Genomic DNA, 27,257 nt, shown 5'->3' with positions numbered 1-27,257 from the left:
ATGACACCACCAAAAGCCATGGAACACTACCAAAATCCCTCTAACATCCCGATGGCAGGTTTCCCTCCTTAGCACCACACAGAGGTTTCACACCCCAGGAAACACATTTCAGTGTCTGAGCATCGTAAGGTCAGAGTTCTTCACACTTGTAGATGTTACAAGGTTTTCAGTTGTAATATTAACTGCACACAACCACAAGCCTTCACAAGTTAAAACCCAGGAAATGTGAAATACATCTTCAATGGTTTGTACAAAGTCTTCTCTCACAGGCAGTATTACTTGATACTTCATCATTCTGCATTAAAGTCAATAAAAGCCTCTAGTGGTTATGACTCCCCACACCCACCTTAAAAGTGTTCAAAACCCCCCAGCTAAAGGTTGAAAACACCTGCAAACTGGAACCTGAACAGTAGTATTCCATTGTTATTTACACATATAATTGCTGTTTATACATACTACATATTTTGGCATGTGAAAATCTAAAACTCTTAGAAGATGAAATGAGTGGTAATATAAGTTACAATTGAGTTGGTAAAAAAACCAACTGTATCTCATGCTGCATTCTATCTTTGAATAAAAATTTTACTTTAAAAGGTTTGGTTTGTGCTACTGAAAATATCATAAAAGGCAACATTACTGTGTGTAATTTCTATGGTCAGACACATAGTTTCAGAAACTAACTTTTATACAGAGGCAGATTAATTTCACTTAGCTGGTACTACATCAAAAGCTAAAGCACGCTGCCAAATGCACCCTGTGGAATATTATATGGAACTTTTCATTAGCTTGTGATATTTTTATCTCTTTCAAGTAATTACTTATACTTTTCTTATGAAAAGATTAATTATATTTTTTATGTGGGGTCATTTGATAAAGGTGAAGCAAGAAAGGTGCAATGATGAGTAATGCTTAGTTAAATATTCATTGCTTAAATGATGTAATGTAATATAATTAATGTGCGAATAAAACTTGCAGCCAAAAATTTCACATAAATCTTTATCCATATCGCATTTGTATCTATTCTTCCATTCATAAGTAACTGCAGGATCACACAGAGAAGTTCTGAGTCTTGGCTACTGAAGTGAACCTCATGGTAGGCTCAGAATGAGGCAAATATCTTTTTCTATTACATTTAAATACAACAATGGAGCATGGTTCTCTAAAAAACTACAAATGCATGAAAACCAGCATAGAGAGTAGCTTAGACAGATTATGGAATACTTGGTGAAAAATCAACACTGGTCACAATAGTTTTAAAACATTTGCACCCCATAAATCATAACTCACATTATACAATTCAGTGGTACTAATCATATTAATCGTAATCACATAAATTGCCTAACACAAATTTCTCATGTTCTTGCATTTTTGGTTTTCCTGCCTTATTTAGAAGATCCTTGTTAATACACTGTAAACACTTCAAATAACCAGGAAAGCACTTTCCTTTTACAGTTCCCAGTAAAACAAACAAGACAACTGCCATAAATTATTTTAACAAAATCATGGTATTCTCACCAAAACCCTGGCTAGTTTTCTGACAGGAGATGGTGATTACAAGAAGGTTGATCCAAACCTTCGGTCACAAGGTTTTAATCACATCTGGATTTTTGCCACATGTGAAGAACAAAAGTATCAAAAGTATCTCCAATAGGTAAAAATTCACAAGTGAAAAGCAACTGTCAGAGATACAACTGGACTTATACAATGATAAATACAATTAGAGATACAATATGACACTGGTGCAGGAATTAAAGCAGGCATTTTGTTGGGCATAACTCTATAGAGACAGCAGTGAGAAAGTTATAAAGATTACATACTCCGTTTCCTTGTGTAACAACGTACAGAATTATATTTTCATATGAGTTTATGATAAATGAATACTGTTATTTTCTGAAGAAATAAAAAGCAAAAAAGGGCAATTATGTTGCCATTACTGGATTATCTGCTGTATGCATTTCAAATAATGTTTTCTCACACTTTTGTTGTACACAGTAACCTTTATTCCTAGAATATAAACCATGTATGGTGTGAAGCAAAGGACCACAAGTACAAGTTAATCTGTCATAAAGTACTGAATCCATATATTATTCAGACTTCAAAGAATCAGAGTATGTTTAAAAAACGATTTTGAGGATATAAAATACTCTTACACAAGGACTGAAATATGTAACAGAGAAAATATCTAAAACAACGTATATAATATCTACAATAATGTCTATTTTAACTTAATGATAAGAAATAACAGCCAATTTTTAATTATATTGAAGAACTTAAGGATTTTATAATCTTCAGTTATCAAACCACAAATCAAAGAACATAGCAGAGACCACAGGATGATGCCTATAGTAATTAAGTCTCTGAAGACTGAATCCAGAAGCAGTCAGTCACTAAACTGTGCTTCTTTGTTACTCATTTTTAACATGAAGAGAACCTGGGAGCAGACAATCCACAGGCACACTGCTGCCTTGGCTGCACGGCTGTCAGCAACACTGCTGTGCAAAATGCAGGGCTGTACAACGTTACCTGGGTTAAGCACATGGGAAAAATAACCCAACATATTCATCTGGATTAAACATCTTGGACTAAGAGGCAGCCTCCATCAGCCTTTGAGTACCAAAACTGCTTAGTTTCATCATACAGTTTGGGAGAACTACCTCAACACAGTCTACTCATGCTGATGCTCCCGATGCTGCCATTTCTGGTGCCCAAAAATCTGCTGACTCCGTTTCCTCTGCTGTTCGAGCCACTGTACACTCTCAGGCGATGGGCAAGAGCACTCTCCATCTTCAAACGCTAAGATGAGAAAAACCAATTTCAATGCCCAAAAGATGGAACTGCTGGTGTAGAAGGTGTGTCTAAACACAACCAATGCATCTATGGCACTGAAGACTTGTGAGACTAGCTAGTACAGTCTCAAGAACCTAGAATGAAAAGCACCATCAAGACAGAAGTCCTAAATGCAGAAACTGGAAATCAAGCTCCTCCATGGTTCAGTCATAATAAAAACACATGGACATTGGATTTCAGAAAAAAATGTTTGTGTGCAGAATGTAAGGATTTTAACCACGCACTACTGACTTAAAGTATTCCTTTTCCATATAGGATCCTAAATTCCCATCTGTTTGTTTTTCTGGTGGAAATGGATCAGATCACTAAAATTAGTCCTTCAGTTCAGGATCCAGGTATGAATCATTCTGCAACTGTAACAGTTTGCTCAACTGATTGTAGAGAAAGGTGAAATCCTCAGAGTTTTGGCCCTCATCCACACACAAATTTCTTTCCCAGCACAGCTTTCAAATCATTGGGTAAGAGCACTGGAAATTTCAGTTCAGATCTACTTCTGCTTAACTGATTACATACATGAACAGGACACTGAAAAAATCTCATCAGCCAGTGCAAAGCTCCTGGCAATATCAAGACTTTATGAATACATTTTTTTTATAGAAAGAAAAAAACCCTACTGTTTTCTCTTTTTATTTGGCATTCGTTTTCCAGATTCCTCTGTCTTCTTCCTGAAAACAGGCTTTGCATATTTTCCACGTTCTGGACTAAGTGACATGAAAGTCCGCATTACCTGGTGCACACATTTCCTTGCAATATAATAATATAGCACATAATTAGATATTCTTTGTGGATCCCTGTTTGTGGGTCCTTGCTCAGCACACTTTGGGAACACATTGCATTTGGGAGCAGCAGTGGCTCTGTGAGAATCTTGCTGAACAGGACAGACTTGCAGAGCAAACAGGCTGGGATGCTGTTAGTGGTGTGACTACAAGTAAAGGATAGATGTGGGACTTCCATACATATCTTAAGACTGTTCTCCCTAAAGTTGAAGCCAAATAATCCTTAATGCGTAAATTCATGGCATCACTGAAATGTCCCATTTGGCTTACAAATCACTACTTGAAGGATCCTTAATAACCTAAAGCTATCACTTAACATTTGGTATTTTCTATCTCGTGATATTTATCTCAGAAAAAACTGGAGGGATACTATCCAGAATATATAAGAAAACATGTGCCCATGTGCAGTGCGAAATGGCCTCCACTAAACTACTGTCCCTTTTCCAGCAAGTAACGTGTCTTTCTTAGCTTCGTATCTATGTTCAAACGCTGATTTCAGTGGAAAATTTGAACACAAGAAATTAATATTTGCAAAATTTCAGAGTATATCTAGTTAAAAACATTCAAAATATAAGTAACAGCAAACATGCAGCTATTCTGTCAGTGAATTTCAGCATTAATATTCCTTGAGAGTAGTATGACCTTCGGCACATTAGAGTCACAAAATAAATGCACCTGAACAGTCACTAAACCTCAAAGCCAAATTCACATCTAGTAAAAAATACATAGCTCTGACGAGAACAACAATTTTCCTGGAAGATGTCTGCACTTGGACAAAGAAACATGAAATAGCAGTAACATGGGTGACACAATGACAATAAAAATTGCTCCCTGCTCTGGGACAAACACACCTGTCTAGCACACGGCTCACTGCAGGTATCTAAATTCAAACCTACTGACACTGAGCAAGACTGACTGAATCATTCACTGCCACAAAGGTCACCTCACTGGTTTTACTTAAAAGAGTCAGTATTTAGTAAATACTGTATTTGACAACTTATATTTTGTTTACAATGTAATCATATGGTGAAAAGCAACCAACTGATTTGCAAACACTGCCATACTGATCAACTTCAACATAGTATTAAATCAATATAAAATAACTAGTACTTGGGATCTGGGTCTCCACCCTCTCAAGAAGTGAGGAGAAGCAGGCTCTAAGTTTCCACTACCAAAAGCTGACTAAAAATAACCTCTATTTCATCAGGATATATAATATATTATTCAAATCTCTAAAGAATTTAGCACATGCTTTATACCCTTACATACTAGTTTTGCATGGAATGAATGAATATAAATTAAAGAGAGACCTAGTTTTAGCCTGCAAGACTGAAAATGCAGTTTTGGCCCTTTCTTCCCCATTTACTTTGCCAGACAGCAGGAAGAAGACCTAACTGAAGGCGCTGAATAATTAACAGGGATGAAGCAAGCTTGAATGGTGTTAATGAATATCTGACAACTAAAAGTTAACTGAATCAGCTAACCCCAAAAACAAGAGTAAAAGAATTTTACTCTCAACACAGGTTTCTTATTTAGTAGTCCCTTTGATTCCTATTTCCCTTGAAATATGGCCTAAAGACAGCATGAACACATATCAAAACCAGGATTATTTCTAAAAGGAAAACTAGAGAAACAGAGCAGGGATGTGCTAGAAAATGACAAGGCTGAATTTGAGATGAAAAATAACTATCTACATATTCATTGAGGAAGAAGGTTGACAGTAGTAGAGATGGCAAGGAGGACCTCAGAAAATGAAAAGTCAGGAAGACAATTCCTGTTGTCGCACATGAAATATCTGTATATATTAATAATAACAGTGATGCACCCTCAGATGAATGATTGATTTCTTTCTTCATAGGTGATCTCCAATAGTTTTAACTGTAGAATTATCATTTATAGATGTGAAAGATCTCACTGCCAGGCTCTCCACAATAGCTGTTTTACCACACTACTAATACTGTGCTTGGTTGCAATGGCACTCGGCCAGCTGGGCTAGAGAGAACATCACAAGCAAATCATCCGCACCTGATAGACACTGCCCTGTGCAGAGCAGCTGCCAAGAAGGAGGCTGGAGTAAGACTTCTACCTAAGAGATGTAGCTTTGAATGGAAAAAAACCAAAGCAACCACAGGACCACAATGCAATCTTCTTCTTCAGCTATTAGAGAACTGTTAAAGGTAGTCAGAGAGATATGACATTAGGAAGTATGGCAAATAGGCAGGATTTGTTTCACAATCCAAACTCAGCAAACAAGTTGCAACACAGAGCTTGTGAGTTTTAACAGAACCAATCCACTGGACACTGAAATGGGAGAATCATGGAAAAGCCATACATGTCAGAAAGACAGCTACAAGCTCTAAGTATTGGATATAATCAGTGAATAGAACCTAAAAACACATTTCAATAGGAAACACAAAGACTAAAGGTTCATAAAAGAACTCACTGACCAGCTACAGGAGAATGCAATAAAGAACTAATGACCATTGTAATTTATGCAGACATATGCATTCTGCAGTTTCCCAAAAGTAACTGTCAAACATGTTTCATGTGTGTAAGAATATAAGCAGCTGAGAGTCATCAAGTTTCGCATAATTATTTTTATTTTCCTGATTACGTAAATAAAATGCCTTACAGTACTACGGATTTTTCAAGGCTCGGGGGAAATGGGAGCACAAGGCAACCTTTTGCACACCACAGAACTGATCACAGGTTAGTCGCTTTTGCTTGCTGGCCTTTAGGGAACTTTAGATGCACTGCAAGAACACAAGTCACAGGATATCACCTCCCTCTCATGGGGAGGAACAAATGAAGATCACAGCCCGTGGCATGAGCAGGTACAGATTCCACACTTGGATGCAGCTAAGGACGGCAACAACTAAAAATGTCATTCTGCATATGTTCAGCTGAGAACCATCCATTCTTAATCCAACAGCCTATTAAATGACAGAAACATCCTGTCCCAGGGCAGGAGGTCAAATCATCACTCAAAGATAACACAGGAGAGCGACAGACAGTGCGGTGCATACAGATACTCAGAGAGGGGTGCGTTACCTGCAAGCCAGCACTGCAGCAGCACTGCAGCTGAGAAACAAGTGCTTCTAGCAGTCTCCTCTTCCAGCTGGGAAAAAGAGGCCTCTGATGGTCATCACAGGTGAAAACCCCATCCAGTCACCAATGCATTCCAGCAGCTGTCTTCTCTCTATTGAATTCCTCTTGCAGTTTGAATTGTGTGCCGGCATTTTTAGTCTATTTTTTTAATCAAGTAAAATTAAAAGATACTGTCTTAAGGTGTTCTGATTATAATGAGCCATTTCCTTGCATACCATAAAACAACCATACCCAAGAAAGCAGAGCACGAAGTCTACATATTCAAATTAGGTCTCACTAATAACAGTCAGAGTGAACTCTCTGTGTGTTTAGCTCCCAGTTGTTCTGGGAGTTCTGATATAATTGAGAACAAAATGAGTGTAAGGCAGGCTAGAGTGATTCTCCATGGTTATAAATGTCCTCCCCTTCCACCATGTTGTGCTGCTAAGTCTTTATCTGAAATTTAACCCTACTTGTTACATAGAAACTCTTCTGAAAAAATAAGTCTCTTCTGCATCTGTTAAATGGAAGTTTTAAAGAAACAAGTAAGTGATAACTAAATTTTAAAAGATGGTGTATGAAACAGGCCTACGCACATTCTACTCTAATTTCTGCTCTATCTTTTCTTTGCCCATTTGGCACAATAAAACTATAAAGCATGAACATTGCCAGGTAGGAACCACTAACTACAGTTCAAGTCATATCTGGATTATCCTAGATGGTAGAATCAGTACTGGTGTATGTTCAGTGCAATATAAATAGTTGTAGTAATATTTTATCCCTGTGTCTCTTACAAAAGACATGGCAAAAAAAATGCCACTACTGCCTTAAGAAGAGCAGAATAAAAGCCATTTTTCAGACGTGTGACTCATTCTCTGTGTTTATTAAGTATGCATAGAATCACCAGGTTGGAAAAGACCTCTTGGATCATCAAGTCCAACCATTCCTATCTGCCACTAAACCATGTTCCTGAGCACCTTGTCTACCCGTCTTTTAAATACCTCCAGGCCTGGGGACTCAAACACCTCCCTGGGCAGCCTGTTCCAGTGCCCAATGACACCTTCTGTGAAATTTTTTTTCTGATATCCAGTCTGAACCTCCCCTGGCGGAGCTTGAGGGCATTCCCCCTTGTCCTGTCCCCTGTCACCTGGGAGAAGAGGCCAGCTCCCACCTCTCTACAAATTCCTTTCAGGTTCGTATAACAAGAAAACAATATAATTCCTTTTTCTGCATCTTTTCTGAACAGCAAATGTATTTAGTTTAAAAAAAAAGCCTAAAGAGAAGATTCATAGTAGTAGTTGTTTTTTAAAATACCAGCAATATTTTAATAATGTAGAGCCAAAGTAGTAAGTCTTCTACAATATGATCCATTAACTAGTTAGAGTTACCATCTGAAGAAAACAGGCTATCACAAATGATGACAATATTTGTAATTGTGGGAAAGTGTGAGCGTGGGTAAGAGTTTACATGTTCATAATAAACTAGGACAGCATTTAAAAAAAAATAGAAATCTAAAGCTAAGCTTTAAACCTATATTTAGATGCCTCTGGACAGATTCTCAGCTGATATAAACTGTCTCTTCCACTGACTTTTACACACTTAAGACAGCCTGTGATTTTCGCAAATTGCTTCCTCAAAAGGGATTTTGGAAGTGATAAGAATGTTAGGAATATGAATGTTATTCATGTCAATGGGACTAATGTTCTCTAAAGTCACAAAAATGCTTTTTACTACTCTGTTTTCAAGTTAATGGAAATAATAATCACCACTTTCATTCAGCCAATTTCACATCTGACAAAAAGTAACGGATTATGATGCTTTTGCTGTCTGAATCTTTCTGAATCTTTACGGGCTCCTTCCTTCCAACGTGAAACTAAGAAACAAGCAAGGCCAAAGCTACAACGTTTCAACACTGTGAAAGCTGAGAGATGTTTACACTTACCTTAAAAACTCAAAGCAAACATTATTGAAACAAGGAATGAGAACAAAATACCTTGCAGTGTTTCAAACAATGTTTTGGTAAATCACCAAAGATGCTTCTAAGTGATGCATGCCAGTTTTTATACAAAAATGATTAAGAGGGATGTCAGCATTCAGTACACACACTGTATCTATACAAGAAGTGATTCTGTATTATTCTGCATGCTTTCTCAATTTGGAATAAAGTCTTAGCCACAGAATGGGATAAGAGTTGTATTCTCTACAGGTTTAGATATTTATAATTTGCAAACTTAACTTTAATACCTCCTATTATTTTATATGTGTTCTGCCAAGGAAGAATCTAGTCTGCTTCGATTTATTTTGTTTTGGAAACAAAAGCCTATGTGCTTTTTATACAGTTTTTATGATGCTGCTTAGAAACATTGGCCCTTTGAGCCTTCTTAAACATAGTCTCATCAATTTTAAGAAATAACCAACATAAACAAGAGTTACAAGCAATTTTGACAAATATGTGTTTATGATCATTACAACAGGAACGGGACTACCCCCACCACTTTGCCTTATTTACATCTGATTTGTTTGCTAGACATTTTGTAGCTCTGGATAATTGGCACATTAATGTGGTCCAGATTTACATGGCAGCTTGGTAGTGGCATTAACTGAAAATTTGGCATTCCCAGTGCAGCGTTTAATACTCTGTGGCTTACTTTTCAAGTGTGAAAGAATTATAGTATTGCTAAGTGACTGACCAAGGAATAAAAGAAATAACAACCAATGACTCATAAAAGTTTTTATTTAATCAGTTTGTAAAACTAATTAATTACCAGAGGGGTGGGATGGAGGAGTGGGGAAGGAACATGTATGCTTCCCATCACCGTGTTATAGAGCTTCTGCTTTCTATGGTTCTACCTCTCAATTCTTGGGTGAAAGAAAGGACGTTGGAGAAAAATGTTAATTTTACACTTTATATTTACAGAAAAACAGTACACAATACATTTAATAAAATTTCATTAGAGTCAATTCTTCTAGGCGAAAAATGGGATTCTCTCCTCCACCTCCTTATATTACAACATATATTTGTTTAATTGTGAAGCTGCAAGAGATACTTCCATTACATAAGGTCAAAAAGACTGTTTTCACACCTTTACTCATTATCCAGAAGGAAAACCTTAATATATGGCATCCTTCTTGTTTACATTTCTTCTTGAAATATTTTTCATGCTAAATGTTAGATAAGACTGGCCTTCGATACTTTCAAATTATTGGAAGAAAATTTATACATTGCCCTTTATCGAGGAAGACATTCAAGCACTGATAATAAAATATCACACAAAAATAGGAAGGTTTATTTTTCATAGAAGTTTTGGGAACAACTGTTTTGTGGAACTAGAGTGAACAGAAATGCTGTTGTAATGTAAACAGTGGCAATTAAACCCAAGAGGTTCTTTACAACATGAGACATTTGCAGAGAAAAGCAAAACAGAGGATTACCGACTTTACATTATATTGCCTAAAACAGGTAAGTCTAAACAAAAATTTTTCAAGCTGTCTGAATTTTGACAGCAAACATACTTATTAGCAGCAATTCTCAGAAATAAGACTATGTGGCTAAAGCATATTGCCTGTATTTTCACACAGATTTTATTACAATCAAAACCTAAAAATGTGCAATCAAGAATAAAATTCAGGTGTTTGCATTTTACAACTGGAAACACATCAATGTGAAATGGCTGATTTTGATGAAAGGAAAAAAACCAGTCCTATCATCACCACCATATCCACAAAGTCCTGACTCAAATTCCTGACTCAAACCAGGAGTAAAATTGCAGGTATGAAGCATTTTGGCAATGCAGGAATATTGCACTAAAACAATTGCAAACAGCAGGGGTAGAGATAATTGGAAAATTAGCATCTTTCAGAAATGTACTGATTCAGAACAACAAAGGACAACAGAATAATGCACGCTCCAAAGGAATCTCAATGTGCTAATTGACACCAAGAATTTTACAGTGTAATTATATGATTTGTGATAAACCATTTCAGGTTGTTGTCAACAAGTTTATTTAATAACAACCAAAATTTGCCTTATACAGAGAGCAGATCTGATGTTGCAATATACCAACAAGTTCAAACCATCGGGACTGCAACATGTGCCATTTAGGTTGAATTTTTCCATAACTTCCTGGTGACAGGAGGAGCACAGACTGGTCAGCCAGGGCACATCCACAGCCCAGGTACTTCCCCCATTGCCTGCAACCTCCGCTAGTCAGCACTGAAAAGCGCCTCCCCGCCAAGCCAAAAGCGCTTCTTTATCTTTCAGCAAAATGTAGAGTGATGTTTTTCAGTCTTAAAAGGAGGAAGGAGAAGGTACTTATGATTCTGATACTTTGGAAACTTCTCATTTCTACTTCTCATGGCCAACTTTTTCTTATTTGTCACCCTTCTAACCACATACAACTTGGACCCTTGTCTAGGCAAGAGAAATATTCTCTTCCAAGTTGCCTACCTTGACTTGCAGAGAAAAACACTAACAAAGCTCCCCTCAACTTCTGTTTCCTTAGATTAAGTGACACATTATTATTAGGACACTTCCGTGTAATACATTGTGCATTCATTACTTTTCTTATCAGATAAGGACCTTGTCATAGAATCATAGAATGGTGTAGGTTGGAAGGGAACTTAAAGATTATCCAGTTCCAACTCCACTGCCATGGGCAGGGAAACCTCCACTAGATCAGGTTGCTCAAAGACCCATCCAACCTTGCCTTGAAAACCTCTGGGGATAGGCCATCCACAACTTCTCTGGGCAACTTTTTCCAATGCCTCACCACTCTCTCAGGAAAAATTGTCATCCTGATATCCAACCTAAACCTCCTTTGTTTCAGCTTAAAACCATTACTCCTCATCCTCTCCCTGCACTCCCTGATAAAGAGCCCCTCCCCAGATTTGCTGTAGGTCCCCTTTAAGTACTGGAAGGCTGCTCTAAACTCTCATTGGAGCCTTCCCTTCTCCATGCTAAACAAGCCAAACTCTCTCAATCTGTCCTCATATTGGAGGTGCTCCAGCCCTCTGATTGTCTTCATGGCCTCCCCTGGACTCTAATAGATGCATGTCCTTCCTGTACTGAGGACTCCCTGTCCGGCTCTTCGTCATCCTTCTTTGGAGGCCTCCTTCATTTTTATACAATATCATAAATGCCTCTTTGTCTCTAGTGAAAGTACTTTGACAAAGAACAATTGGCATTACTGTGGCTCTGTTAGATCAATGACTCATAGACATTTTACATCCTACTAATACACTGTCTTTTCTTCCCCAATATGAATTCTGACTGCAGGACTCCTAAGTTATAACAGAAATTCCTATTAGTCCCTCAATCGATGACCTTGCACACTGTATTATTAAATTTCACACAGTTTTTAATTGATCTTGCCTTCAGAATTACATAGTTATTCAACTTTAGAGGTTGTACTTGAGAACTTGATCTATAATTTTTACTCTTAAGAAACTAAATGAATTCTGAGCAACAGCTTAAGACCAGAAGAAATCCTGTTTTTCCTTAATATTAGCTGCTAGGGACCCACTCCATAGTAACATCTTTATCGTACATTATTTCCTAATCATACGGTACAGCAGAAAAACAATAGCTGTAATACCTACTGTCAAGAAAACCAAAGAAGAGATGAGAAGCCACAGCTTCAGTCAGGAAACAGTGAGTCATTAGGATGAGTACAACACATACAAGTATTTCCTCATCAATTACCAGCATCCTCAGTTCCTCTGACACTAGTGATTCACCATTTACAAATGCAGTTTCTACAATTTTTCAATTTTACAAATCTCTACTGAAAGAAATATCATCAAACCCTGAAAAGGTATTTTCCTCAGCTCAAACAGCTCTGAGAGCAAGGACCATACTAACTACTTTAATTTACTCAAAGATTTTTGAAAAGATATGGATAGGCTCCCTGGCTGCTCAGTGCAAGCAACAGCACAGTTATACATTCCAGATTCAATACTGAGATATGAAATACTCTTGATTTCTCTCTCATGAAATCAACAGGACATTAAACACCCAAAATACTCAGTTTAGGACTGGCAGGTCTGCCAACTTCTATTGCTTTGAAGAGCAAAGAATACTTATGACAGAGCATCTCCTCAAAAAATATAAAATTTGATACGCATTAATGAGATTCCATTGAATAGCAACCAGACCAGCTTAGGTACAGCTGATAGATTAAAAGATTAGCTGATAAATTAAAAGCCTTTGTTGCTACATTTGAAATTTGCTCAGAACACTGCTTTCTCAACTAAGTTGTAAATGTAGCTAATAGATTCTTTGAAGAATTGGTGTTTTACTTCAGTTACTGCACTGTCCTGACACAACCACAGATCCTCATTATGCAAACAAGCAAAGTGAGGAGAACCACTTCTGAGCTCTGTATATACGCCACAGTTCCTAGGGTTTTTTAAATAATAGGAAAACTGGTAATTTGGTTTAGGGGTTGGGTTAAATAGCGGGCTAGCTAGTCTCGAACAGACTATTTTTCAAGAGCAGAAAGTCAGAACACACTTTTCCTAGGGCAGGCCAAGGAAGGCTGGTGGATTCCAGCAGTCACATTGCTCATGGGGTTTATGTCATCAGTAGCCAATATAACTACACCTTGTCATCCTCCCTCCCTCACTTCCTTGTGTCCCCGATATGCAGCACATTCCCCATCTTCTCTTCTTCCACTGACAACGGGTCTATCCTACCAGGGGCTGCTCTGTTTTTCATTTGGTTTTGCTAGGTTGGTCCCAGTTTATGAAATGTCTGACTATAGATACAGATATACCACATGAGTGCATATAGCATATATATGTGCATATATATATACATGGGTAGTGTATATCTCTATCTGTCTACATAATTACTCACACACATAAAATGCATAGCTATTTATAGCCTCTACATAGCTCTGCTTCCTAAATATGCTACTCTAATTATGCTGTAAGATATTTTAGGCTTTACTGCTTCCATCTTCTCCCCCATGAGGGTTCTGCCATCAGCCTGAACGTCCTGGTTCCTTTGAACACCAATGCAAAGCCATGGGTCTTTATAACTGACACATTGAATCATAGAATGGTTTGAGAGTTGGAAGGGACCTAAAAAACCCCATCTAGTTCCAACCCCCCTGCCATGGGCAGGGACACCTCCCACCAGACCAGGCTGCCCAAAGCCCCATCCAGCCTGGCCTTGAACAACTCCAGGGATGGGGCAGCCACAGCTTCCCTGGGCAACCTGTGCCAGTGCCTCACCACTCTCATAGTGAAGAAATTCTCCCTTATGTCTAGCCTCTATCTTCTCCTCTGCAATTTATAGCCATTCCCCCTTATCCTATCAATACACGCCTCTGTAAAATGCCCCTCTCCGGCTTTCTTGTACACCCCTTTTAAGTACTGGAAGGCTGTTATAAGGTCTCCCTGGAGCCTTCTCTTTTCCAGGCTGAACAGCTCCAGCCCTCTCAACCTGTCCTCATTACAGAAGTGCTCCATTCCTCTGATCATCTTCGTAGCCCTCCTCTGGATCCATTCCAGCAGTTCCATATCCTTCTCATATTGAGGATTCCAGAAGTGGACGCAATACTCTGGGTGGGGCTATACTCAAACTCCCAGAAAACAGTCAAGATGGAAATTAAAATATAGTCTGTACTATTATACTAATATTAATATAGTCTGCCTAATATAACTGTCTCATCAGTTCCAAAGGCAAAAAACCCCAATGCTAGGATTTAACTAGCTGCCCTTTGGTAAAATGAGAACAATATATTCTTTTCAGTATTCTGGATTTACATGCAATTGGAGTGCAAATTTTTGCATTTCACTTACATTGGGGGAACATCAAACTGCATGTGGAAGACTGACTGTCTAAAGTAAATTTATTACAGTTAAACATCCAGAAAAAGGGCAGCAGGCCCTGAACTGCAGCCAGAAGCAATCAAACCCAGGGGTACTGAAGAACACAGCTCCTGCCACATGATTTAAGGTTGACTCATTGCAATGTAAAAGTTGTTTCCTACAGTGTAGGCAGCACAAACACGACTTCTGTTTTTGTATACACTCTGAACTTTCATTCAACTAGATTGAAATAACTTTCCAGAAACCACTAATGGCTGGGAAAAGCTCACTTTCTGAACCAACATATGTTAACACAAACAGAAGTGCTTGAACTCTTGTACACCCCGTGAAATCCACTTATCAAGCAGTAGGAAAACACAGTGGTATTTCACACCATTTACATAAATCCTCAAAGGTAATTATTAAATATCCTGTGCATCAGAGTGGTTACATTAATCATACAAATTAGTGAGTCACTGTCAGACCATTCTGTGGTTCTTAGAGGAGAGTCCAATATTTACAGCCATTCATAAAGGGCAGCCTTATAACCAAGTATGGGCCTTGGTGTTTGCAGCTCCTACACAAAAGGTACCTGGTAAATCACAGAATCATAGAATCATAGAATAACTAGGTTGGAAGAGACCCAACGGATCATTGAGTCCAACCATTCCTATCAAACACTAAACCATGCCCCTCAGCGCCTCGTCCACCCGTGCCTTAAACACCTCCAGGGAAGGTGACTCAACCACCTCCCTGGGCAGCCTGTTCCAGTGCTTCAATGGCTTCAAAAACATCAACATAGACACTGCTAGCCTAATAATAATTTAACCACTAGGTAAAAAAATTGCCTCATTGTGCAGTTGTACAGGAAAACAGCACTTCAAAGCATTTGTATTGGAGGCAAGACAAAGCCACCTAAGCTTCAGCTACAACTAAGAGAGTGGGAAAGAGAGAAGAGGGTAACAGAGATATGAAAGCTGTTTATCTGGACTGAAAACGGAATACTGAGACAATAATGTGAACATTGAATTCATCAAGCCAGTTACATACACATGTGCGTGCACACATACTCATACACAATAACAGCCTCCTCTCTGTTCTTAAAATTTTAGGCCTGTGACAGCCTGAGGAACAAGAACCGTGCCAGCAGAAACGCCAGCTTCTGACAGCAGCCATGTGCGAAGTGGAGGCACCTGGGGGGAAAGGAGAAGTGTGCCCACCACCGCATACTCACGCTGCAACAGGGGAACAGCAGCGGCACTTCCACACCACCGCTACCACCCTGATCAAAGTGGGAGCCTCCAGGTCAGTGGAGGACAGAAAAGGATCACTGCATGGGTTGATATGCATGCTACACTGGAGCAGTGCCAGCTGGTATAGGCACAGCACCTCCAGAAACCAGCTGTGTTATCCCATGTCTTCATTAACCATTTGTATGTATGCATGCCTGTGTGTGTGCATCCACCTGTGTATGTATGTATGCAAATATATGTATGTTCTGATACATAACTGAAAAGTACAACTAACTTAAATGTATTTTTTTCTTATAAACTTGAGAAAAAACCCTTCAAATTAGGTGTTTTATGTTTCATCAGACACAACAAATGAAAGGTGCAACTGTAATCACAGGTTGTTATAGTGCCAAACCCATAGATGCTGACACATTCATTGAAAACGCCTACAGGGGTAATAGTGAACAACCCACACAGGGAACAGTGAACAATTCTGACAAACAGGCAGATCTTGTATACTTGAGGAAGAGGAAGGAAAGGTGGAGGTGCTCCCTGGGTGCCTTTGCCTTCCTGAATTTATGCTCCAGACAATTTCTTTTTGCTGCAAGTTTCCCTGTGCCAGCTACACGAGTCCTCCACATCAGCTAAGCAAGATAAATTGCTGCTGGGAGAAGACTGAGACACTTTGAGCAATACAAAATCGCCTATCAAAAGTACTTGAGAAAATTCAAAGCAAATAGAAGAAAATATAGAAATCTTAGAAAACATTCTTTAAAAAGATGACAACCTGTCCAAATAAGGAAGATAAAACTGAATGGTAAACTGTAAAAGGCAGAAAATATCTCAGAAATAATTGAAAAAAAAGGCATAAAAGGTAATAAGAAGTCCTTCTTCAGGACCCTCAGGAGCCTGCCAGAGTCTATAGACAAAATATAAAATAAATTCTCAGGAAAAAAAAAAGGTCAGAGCAAACTAATTCTCTGCACCTGTATTCAGCATTTTGGCAGGCTCCCATGCTGCAGCGCGTACCCACAGCTAGAAGCTCTGATGACATGTATGTGTGACACACCAAACCCCTCACACAGTGCTTCAGCTCTAGGTGACCAGGAAGTGTGTAAAGAATGCCACAACAATTTTTAAATCATTCCAGGACAAGCCTATGAAACTCCAGACCAGCGACATTGTCAACGGTACCAGACAAACCAATAGAAACTCTTTTAAACAACAAAACAAGAGGATACACAGACAAGTATGGCACCCAGGAAATTCAACACAGTTTTTGTGATGTGTAGAGATGACTCCTGAAAGAGTCAAGACTATAAAAGAGCTGGACGGTGAAGTCTATCCTCATTGCCAAAAGACAAATACAGAGGTCCTTCACTGGAAGTTCTTAACCTAGGCAGCTACATGATCAGAGAGGGTCTTCACATGGAGAAACAAATGACCAAAAACTGGAAAAAATACCAGGTTTAAAGGAGTGGCTGGAGGAGGAGGTGCTGCCACAGTCTGGCTCTGGCCTGGGGCACATGCTGGTTACTTTATAAACGAGAACAGAAAAGGACACTGATGAAAAGAGTTTTACAGAAACCAAGTTACCCAGATCATGCCAGGTAAGTGTTGGTCACTGCCACAAACAAGGCTGAGGGCAAGGTGATCCCTTGGTGGCAGCTGTGGGGCTTGTCAGCCTCCTACCGCAATTCTCCAACTGGTTCCTCCCTTGACAGCCTTCTCTTTTCCCATGTCTCTCCATCCAGGCTGAAATACAGCCTTACTCAGCAGGATAGAAAACTGGAAATTACATCTCTCCACTCTGAGAAATGACTAAAACACAGAATAATTAAACACTGAAGCACAAACTGCCCCATTAAAATCCCATTGAAGCTAATGGGAATCTGTCCATTGCTTTTAATTGCTTCAGTTTGGGTGCAAAATGAGTGAAAACATCACTGGCAATGGGGAAGTGTGGCTGGTACCTTCAAATACATATTCAGTAGGGTAGCATTACAGAACAGGATGCCTCAGAGCCATCATCTGTAAGACATAATTTCAAGGTACTATACAGCGATATTACATGTTGTACAGAGAGTAAACACCAAATACATTTCTATCCAAACAGAATAATAAGAATTATCTTGGTTGGTCGTTCAAGCCAAAAGACAACCCTGTGACGTAGGCGGATAACATTGTTCGAACATAAGAAACTTGGTCAGAATCTCACAAATGCTCTGAAACATTTAATGGAAATTCAAGAGAAATAAAATCTATTTCTGCTGCAGAAATTAAAGCTGTAATAAAATATTAAAAGTTATCTGTAATATTGGTCAGAGATTTCCACACATTTCTAAACTCTCGAAAGATCTTGGAAAGCAATATCAACAATAATCTTTAATTAAACTGCATGAGAGAAAACAAATTACTGATGTTATAAAACAGCATTGTGAAGATCTATAGACTAAACACAGAAATGTTTTCAGTATGTTAAGAAAATTTGCACGCCTAGTAGTATTTTCTGAAGAGAAAGCACTGCTGACAGAAAATCCCATAACGTTTTCATTTGAGGAGCACTGTACGTCTCCAGCTGGGTGTGACACTGTGAGACAGTGTTATTTTAAATATATACTTGTCTGGAGAAATCAGAAGGATCTTCAGGATATTTCCTGAACAATGCTTCACTAATTTTCTATCAGGAAAGCATCTGGCAATACAGTGATATGTTTTGGACATGTTTTAGATGCTGTAAAATTATGTCAATGAATTCAGCAAAGGGAAGTTCTCATTTTTTTAATGCAAGATGTATTAAAGGAGATTTTGGTGGTCTATGCTCTGGTTATGAGAGCTACCTCTCAGCCAACTATAGGTGGTATTTACTTCATCGGGTATTTTTGTAAATAATTGTAGAACATTTTGCGTTCAGTTACTATGGATACATTTGACAACAATCTTGAGTGTTGCGCTGGTATGAAATATAGCAAAATTAGAGCCACGGTAAACACAAAGCACATTTAATTCCTGTTTATGCCAAAATGATAAATGTTTCCTTCAGAAATTCTTTATACATATACAAAACAGATGGAGGAATATTATCTGCTTTTTGATAACATCTTTTAAGTTGCACTTAACACGGTAATAGTACTGAGCAGAAGTTACTTAAAACAGTATTACAGTACATTTCACATCTATTTAAAAGCCAAATTACAATAAAAAAATAATTTATTTGCTTTCATGTCTTCACTTACATTAGAACTATAGGAGAAACAAGCAACATAATCAGGTTATCTTATTCATGATATATCTAATAAATTGTAAGATAAGAAGGAAAGCCTTTAAGTATATATCTGAAAGACCTGGATCACCTTTTCTGCAACTAGATTGTAAAATAAATTCCAATTTATATTACTGCACTTGTTTTCCTATCTGCAGATGTTTCTATTGTAAACACAACTTTCTTGCCACAGTTTTCATTCCTTTAGTGGCTGAGGAAATAAAACAGTCTGCTATTAAACCTTTTCCTGTTTCTCTGTAAAGCCAAAATGACACACCAATACTGCTTAAGACTCCCTGCCACATTCCTGCATCTGAGTTCACCCATGGCCTCACCACTATCCTCCTCCAACTTCCTGCACTCAGCCATAACCCTCCCAGGTCCCCTCCAGCACACAAAGGGATGCTGCTCTGGACTAGCAGTTCCTGTCTTTTTAGAAAAGAGGCCAAATTCACCCTCACTAGGAAGCAGGACATCTATCCTCTAAATTACACCCTGTAATACAGTTTAACTCCTGTCCATCCATCATACTGCATCTTTTTTTCGCTTGCAGAGAAAACTGCTCTAGAGAATAAAAGAAGCCCAGAAACGCATAAATCCCCCAATTTTGTCCTAGTTGATGCAAAAATGCTCTTGTCAAATTTCTTCCTCTTACTTTACTTCATAATACACCTGCCCATCAGTTCTCAGGACAGCATTTGTATAAGCGAAGCCTTTTCTTCAGCAGTATATTGCAAAGCTTTCTGCCACAGCAAAAAGCAGAGAACAAATACGTCCAGAAATAATGTTACCCTTGGTTACGAGAATCAAAGAGCTTGCTTATTTTCAGAATCATACAGTAGGAAAAGTCACACTCAGCCACCTTAACAAAATTAGTGCTACTGAAACTAGAGGCTATCATGCTCAGGTATGAATCTTCCAAACACTTGGTAAATGGCAAAATTTACTTGTTAAACACCAGATAACACAGAAAAAAAATAATTCATTTTTATCAATAACAGTGACAAACAATCCCATCTTCCTCCCACTGAATTCAGTAACAAATCTGCTAACATCTTTAGTGGGATTAGAACTAAACCAGAAATTTAAAAAGATTCTGTTTGATTACAATTATTCTGTTGTGGAATTCCGATTCTTCAGTCAAAACACACACTCATCCATTTATTCCAGCAAGCACCCTATGCAAAGACAATGCAATTCCCTTCTAAAAGAGACCGATGTTTAAGAGGTAGTTGAGATAAGGTGTATATAATGCAGCATGCATACAGCCTTTTAAGTGATAAAGAGCTCAAAGGCTGCAAATCTGCTCTCCTGAACAGGTCTCATTTTTAAAAGCAAATAAACACTTTGGTATCCGTTTGAAGCTTTTTGTTTGTTTGGTTTTTTTTTTAAATAGTAAATGTAACTCACAACAGAGGAGATGGAAGGTTTATACAAAAAAGTGTTTTCCACTGATATAAAGAATATTGCCTTTAACACAAAACATAGCTTTCCTTAAAAAAAGGAAAGTGCTGTGGATAAAAGCCCACAGGAAGTAGTGAAAATGTTGCCATATCCTATGATAGGCAAAATGCGTGCGTAGGAGGTTTTGATAAACGTATGTTGCTAAAAAGTGCCCTTTTAAAATGAGCTAAATAACATGTAATTCAGTATTAACAACCTTTCATCAACACAGTCAATTGCCACCACTGTAAGTCTCACAACAGAGACATACAACTTCCCATTTCTAACAATACCCAAATCCATGGATATTCTTCCATTGGTTAGAAACCCTGTTACAGAAAACAATGACACATTCCTGGTCTGAATAAAAACCCATATTCCCTGCTTTATGCAGTGCAACCTTCTTTATTTAGCATGGGAAGTGTTCAGGTTTGGTTTTCATTTTTTTTTTTACAGTCTCCTTTTCAAGATATCTTTTAAAAGTTGGTCAAATTATAGTAACAAATTATATCAACTTTCTTTTTTGGTTAACAGTATCAACAAGCACTTCCAAATTGACATTTCTTCAATATTCTAGTGACACAGGCTTAAAACTAGTATTGTAAACAACCAAATACATTTAATGTCTACATTTGAGGAGAATCTTCTACTGAGGTTACACTGAGTATATTTTCAACACATCAGATTACTTCTTGATGGGAAAATACGGTCACATAATCACTGATAAGGGCTACCTCCCATGTTGTTTTCCATTTTTCTTTACATCTCAACTTTTAAAAGGTCATGTTACAGATTTTGGATGGTGAGTTACAGCCAGCTAATGCACCAGCCTCCATCTTCCATTATATGCTTGTGTTTTGCTAAGAAACTTCAGTAGAATTTCTGACCCATGGAAAAAGTAAGTCTTAACAGAAGTGACACCATTGCATTGCTAACAATAAAAATATCTGGCATGTCTGGAAACTTCAGGTAAAACAGACTTATGCAAATATTCAATCACTTACTTTGGTAGAGTTTTCAAGTGATTTTCTCTTAGCTCCAAAATTCGCAATTTGACAAGTCTAAAAATATGACAGAAAATAATTAGTTGCAATGAATTAGTTTAGGAACCCAGAAGAATGATCTGACTACTTATTGAAAAAAATCCAGAATCTGCTTAATGCACAACAGTAAGATGTCCAGTTACCATGAGGCTGAATATGATACAAAACATATTCAGAACCAGACAGCTTTAAGTAAGGACAGACAGCTTCAGATAAGGACACAGCTGTCACTAAGTGCACTCTTCTGAAAAATTTTGACATATATCAGTTTTTCACAGTAATTCAAAACTATCTTTATTAAATATTTCAAATAAGGCAATACTTATTTTTTTAAAAACAGACTAATTTTAAATACTAACATAAATAATAATAAAATATTTAATCACAAACAATGCCAGATCTGTTAAAGGATAAAAACCAACTGCTATTTAGTTCACAACCTACTTCTGAATTTTTTGAACACCGAATTCTACAACCCACACAGGCAAGCCGATACCACAGAGCAGATCTCCACTGTAATTACTGCATTTTAGACAGAAGTAGGAGGTGTGCTAAAGCTTCTGCAAGAATTAGAACCTATATGCAACAGTCTTTCACAATTCCACATCATTGTGCAAACTCTAGCTGACAACATTATTCAAGCCACAGCAATAAATCTCATGAAGCAGAGTAACGGGGAAAAATGATGACATATCAGATAAGAGATGAAGAACCTAATGTATAGGAGCTGCAGAATTTGGGCCAGTGTTGTCTAATTACCCATATTGTCTAGAAAGATAATGTGATAAACCTGAAAGGATTTTGATTCACTTCACCCTTTTACTGGTTCTTTAATCTCCAATTATAATCAATGTTGGGAGGAAAAGGAAGACAATCTATAACCAAAAGGATGAACAAGGTCCTTTCCTCTTCATCTCAAATTGTACAACTCCACTCACAGAAAAGTATCAACTATTTTTTGGAGGTGCATTCAATGCAAGACCTGACCATGCCTAGGAGTGCTGAAAGGTATATGTGAAACCGAGAGGTACTGCAGAACTGATCTGTAATCATACCATCTCTAAACAGAGATGTTGGCCCAGAATAATACTATTAATGCTTTTAGGTTAACAGCAGAGTTTTAAGTGAAGAACGTTTATTGAGGAGCTTTATGGTGAGTTTCAACAATTTCATAATGTTCCTTTCACATTACTCTGTCTCTACAGTCCAGGACCTTTCGTGCCACAAGTATAGACGTGTGTCTGTGAGAAAAGTTTAAAACCAACACAACAAAGCTTTAAATAGCTCTCTGTCCAGCACACCACCAGTTCTCTGTTTCATGGAACCTCAAGCTTTCCAATACTATGTTCTTCAAGAAAACTGTGATTTTATCTTTTTCCTACCAAATAAAACTGAAAACCTTTCAAGTCCTACAGTTGTGCTTAACCAGGACTAAAAAGAACAACATTAATGAGAAATGTGGAGAGATGTTCAGCTGATGCTCACGTAGGCTCTGTTTCTGACTTGATTCACATGGCTAAACAAGACTTTAACAGACTAACTTAATAGTAATGTACCAGAAGTTATAAACAAGGCACTAAAATTTGGAGAGGAACAACAACAATAACACAGATACAGTTAAAGAGCTACTTGTGGCTAGTTAAAAAAAAGAGTGATGCCTGTCTGCTAATGTGGGAAGCTTTGGAAACATGACAAAGATTTGTATATGCAAGACACCAAACAGATAATATAGGAGCAGAATAAAAAAATTTGATCTAGCATAATTTCATTTAGACAAAACATGAATTCGTAAAAGAAAAAAAAAAGGTTATTGCTTTCTGCTAGAAGACGTAGAATACTAGACATGTCTTTAAGCAACAAAGATTATTAGACAAAGTACCAGCAAGGCTTTAGAAGAGCATAATGAATATAAGCACTACACATCTGTTAAATTGCATGGTATTTTATATATTTACTTTCCTTGACGTTGGGATATAATGTCTGATTCTAAACTGTAGAAGCAAGCTTTCTTACTCTCATATTCCAAACACTCACCAAATGCAAACAATGACAATTTTTCTTCCTCTTTCTTCAACCAAGCTTTTTCTAAAAGGTATTCCAGTGTAAAGCCCAGGCTCAGCTCTGTGTCAGTGGCAGGTATATCACATGCATGCTGATAAAGCAGCTCTTTCCATTTCTCACTGCCTGAGTGCACCAATGTCATTTCCAACGCTAATTATGTTATCTCAGTATTAATTTTAGAGTGCTGAGTTGACATTCCCAGCTGAACAATAAAACACACATACAGGTAGGTGGATGGACCAGGAAAAAAACCCAAAAAACTAGGTGAATTCTGAAACAACACAACCTATTTTCTCTGTTAATCCTTTGTCTTCAGAGCTGTTTGCCCAGATGGCCGATCTAAGGGCAGAAAGGCCGACCATTCCCACACTGATGTAGCAGAGGTCAAATTCAAAACTTGGGTTTTCTGCCAGACCTGGGCAGTGTAAGGATACACTGGCTTGTACTACCCTTGAAAATGGCCATGGCAAATTGTGTTAACTTTGATCCCCCCTGCCGCTTTGTTCTTATCTAACATTTTTTGGCTCAGTTTCTGCTGCATTTATTTTTACTCTCATTCTACATCCTTTCTGCTCTGCTGTCCTTTGAATCTTCTCTCTTGTTCTTGCTGTCACAGTTTTCCTTTGGTTACTCCATCATGTTCAGTCATTTCTTTCTTCCTTTCTGACTTATAGCGCTCTTCTTTCTGTTCATTTTTCAATAGGCATAAACCACATTGTTATTTTCTGTCCTTGCAACCATTTAATAACACATTTGATCAAGGACAGGTCTCTTCAATTTCTATTTCTTCTCACTTTTTCCCTAAACCACCAAACTGCATCACTTCATCATAAAATCCTTGCTGACACAGCATTCTCTCTAACAACAATCATTCATCAAAACAGGGCTGGAAAGTAAAAAATACTAATAACAAGAATAGAACACAGCTTTAAAATGGTCCCTTAAAGCCTAAACTGGATTCATATGGAAGTGCAATGGGCTTTGATGACTAATTCTTACCTTCCAAAGTTAGCTGGAAGAAACTCCAAAAAGGCATCATTTAGATAGAGCTGGGTCAAATTTAGAAGCTGTGTGAAGCCATCTGGAAGCCTAAAAAAAAAAACTTGAAAAGCTTAATGCTCACACTGAGGTTGCTATGGCAATAATAACAATGTATATTTAGAAAGAGAAAGATGATTTTCTCTCTCACCTTCTTTTCCTACCCAAATTCTCAAGAAGAACATGCTTGTTACAGACAATATCTTTGCCCATTCTCATCTTTTCCATGTTGCTACACCCACATGAAGTTCAAATGCCTGGCTTGTTCAAGTTACATCATCCTTTTCTCCATTCCTAGCTGAGGGTTTTAAGCCAAAGATGTTTCCTATCTTTCTTTCTGTACCTTCTTTTTTTAAAAAATGAAATAGTAAAATTTCATCCTTTCATTTCCTTCTCTCCATTTTATAAATCATGGAATTACAACATGATTTTTGTTACTATTACTGCAAGTTTTTTTAAGGAATAAGGGCTGCCTAAGTCCCAACAAATTACTGTATGCAAGGATGCAGCATGGCTTACTTCCCAAATATATAAAGCACAGCCCCCTTATTTAAAAGGCCACTTCGACAACACCTTCTTTACTATGAGGAAAGACATCACATTTGTTACAGATCTTTTCATAGATACATCAACCCTGGATTTCAAGCAACTAAAAAGAAATTTAGAGTAATCCTGCAAATGAACTTGAAACAAAGCCTTTACATGTTCATTTTGTGTAAATATTGTGCACTTGCAGTATACAAACACAAGCCACTGATACTCACTTAGAGACTGGATTGACACTGGCTTCAATAATTGTTAAACACTTACAACATTTAATATTTTCTGGAAAATCTTGAATTCCTAAAAAAATATTGAAAAAAAAATGTTATACACAGATAAAAAAACTGTTTAACTTGTTCTGTTCTTCAGATCAAACTTAAACTCTAACAGCTATATAATACATATATTTTAGTATTAGCATCTAAAAGATTATAGTTAAGCACTATATACACCAGAACAAATACTATGCCTTGTACCATAACTATTATGTTAATGCTTGATTTATCTTATCTTCTAGAGTTAAATAGTGATATCATTTGTACTGATATTTTGTCTTCCATTTCTTTCCAAACTGTTTATGTCTTTCTTCTTTGCCCCCCTGTCTTCTCAGGAGAACAAATGTACAATCCTGAGAGTCTCCAGGCTTACGCTGGAAAGAAATTTTTCAAAATTTTCAAGAGTGCCTAAACTTCATTTTCAAAACAAAGACACCTAAGGACAGACATGCAAAGGTTTGTAGGCAAAGAAATCTGTAAATGCGTAATTTAGAAATGCACCTCAGCAAATTAGTCAGTGGCTATATGAACCCCAGCAGTTGTCCTGCAGCCTTGTATGTTAAATAAATTACACAAAAGCCCAGTAAGTACCAAGCCATTGTGATAAGTGGAATGGTTCATAAGTGCACTGAAAAATGGTCTTCCACTCCTATTTCTAATGCTTATTGGTCACAAGTCACCACAGGATACTGTGCTAAAGCAACCTCTACATTTTTTATACAGATCAGTGAATGAGGTAGACATCTACGCAGACTTCTCAAAAGCACCAGAGAGGAAAACAGCACATAATCTAGAAAAAAAGAAAGCTTTCTAGAACAAAAGTTTCTTAATCATTAGAATTAAAACTTCTTTATCGTTCATATTAATTACAATTCTTTATAATATTTTTCATCTCTTACCATTTTTACTGATATCAAGTTCTTTGAGATTAACTAAGCTAGCAATAGTGGTTGGCAGACTGGAAAGGTCATTGTCTGGTATACTCAGTTTGCGTAAAGCTTGACAGTTGAACAGTTGCTGTAACATAAAAAGATACTTTACAGTGTTTCATTATTTATACACAGAAGCAACAAATACCACAAAATTACATTTGCTACATGAGAGTTCAATAAACAAAAAATATTTTGAAAAGCTGTTATTTGAAAAGACATTTTAACAGGTGCTCAGTATCATAAACACAGCTTATACACAGTTGGCAAGAACAATCAGAACAGTTGATTGGTATCGGGAACGTTCCTAAAGAGCTATCTGTCAACACCTGCACACTTATTGCCTTCAGCATTTTTTAGGTACGTGATATTTCATATGCGTCATGTCCATTGAAATTTTTTGTGGCTTGTGGGGAATCAAAAGTATTTGATTTTATAATTTAATTTCATGATCAATTTTAAAATAGTTTGGCTGCACACAGAAGAAATTTGCTACCTTCAAGAAAAAAAAAGCTTCGACAGTTTCAAAATATGTTCCTTAAATCCCCCCAAAAGTCAGGGCTTGATTCTGATTTTTAATTCAAATGTTATCAGATGTCAGAATTTCTACTGCAAAAACAAACCTTTCAACCTGAAATAATCAATAAACCATGTAGAAAACATCTATTTAACATGGCTGCTTTCCTCAAGAAATAGCACTATCTCACATAACACTTTAAACACGTAAATATGAATAAAACAACACCAGGAGAAAGTAGTCATGAAAAGTGATGTCACACTTAGGTACACTGCATTGTGAGGGTAGACGTGCCATGTAGAACAACTTCTCTTTGCAGGCATCTCAAAAGCGCTATGTTTACAACAGGTTTAGTCTTTCTTTCAGGCTTCTATATCAGAATAAAGGCT

The 27,257-nt window shown here is 37.5% G+C and overlaps 1 protein-coding gene across 5 annotated transcripts in view; it reads right to left on the bottom strand.

Annotated features, from left to right (window-relative positions):
- Positions 1-27,257, bottom strand: part of LOC138723162 (leucine-rich repeat-containing protein 7-like) — a 175,350-nt gene that overhangs the window by 70,026 nt on the left and 78,067 nt on the right. For all 5 annotated transcript variants that reach the window (XM_069862062.1, XM_069862063.1, XM_069862060.1 and 2 more), the window contains exons 3-6: positions 26,322-26,439; positions 25,369-25,447; positions 24,566-24,655; positions 21,467-21,523 (exon numbers count right to left, since the gene is read on the bottom strand). In XM_069862062.1, coding sequence (XP_069718163.1) covers positions 21,467-21,523; positions 24,566-24,655; positions 25,369-25,447; positions 26,322-26,439 — 344 coding nt within the window. The remainder of the gene's footprint in view (positions 1-21,466; positions 21,524-24,565; positions 24,656-25,368; positions 25,448-26,321; positions 26,440-27,257) is intronic.

Source organism: Phaenicophaeus curvirostris, chromosome 8 (genome assembly GCF_032191515.1).
Source record: "Phaenicophaeus curvirostris isolate KB17595 chromosome 8, BPBGC_Pcur_1.0, whole genome shotgun sequence".
NCBI lineage: Eukaryota > Metazoa > Chordata > Aves > Cuculiformes > Cuculidae > Phaenicophaeus > Phaenicophaeus curvirostris.
The sequence above is the reverse complement of the archived record's forward strand: the minus strand, read 5'-3'. Positions and strand labels throughout refer to the sequence as shown.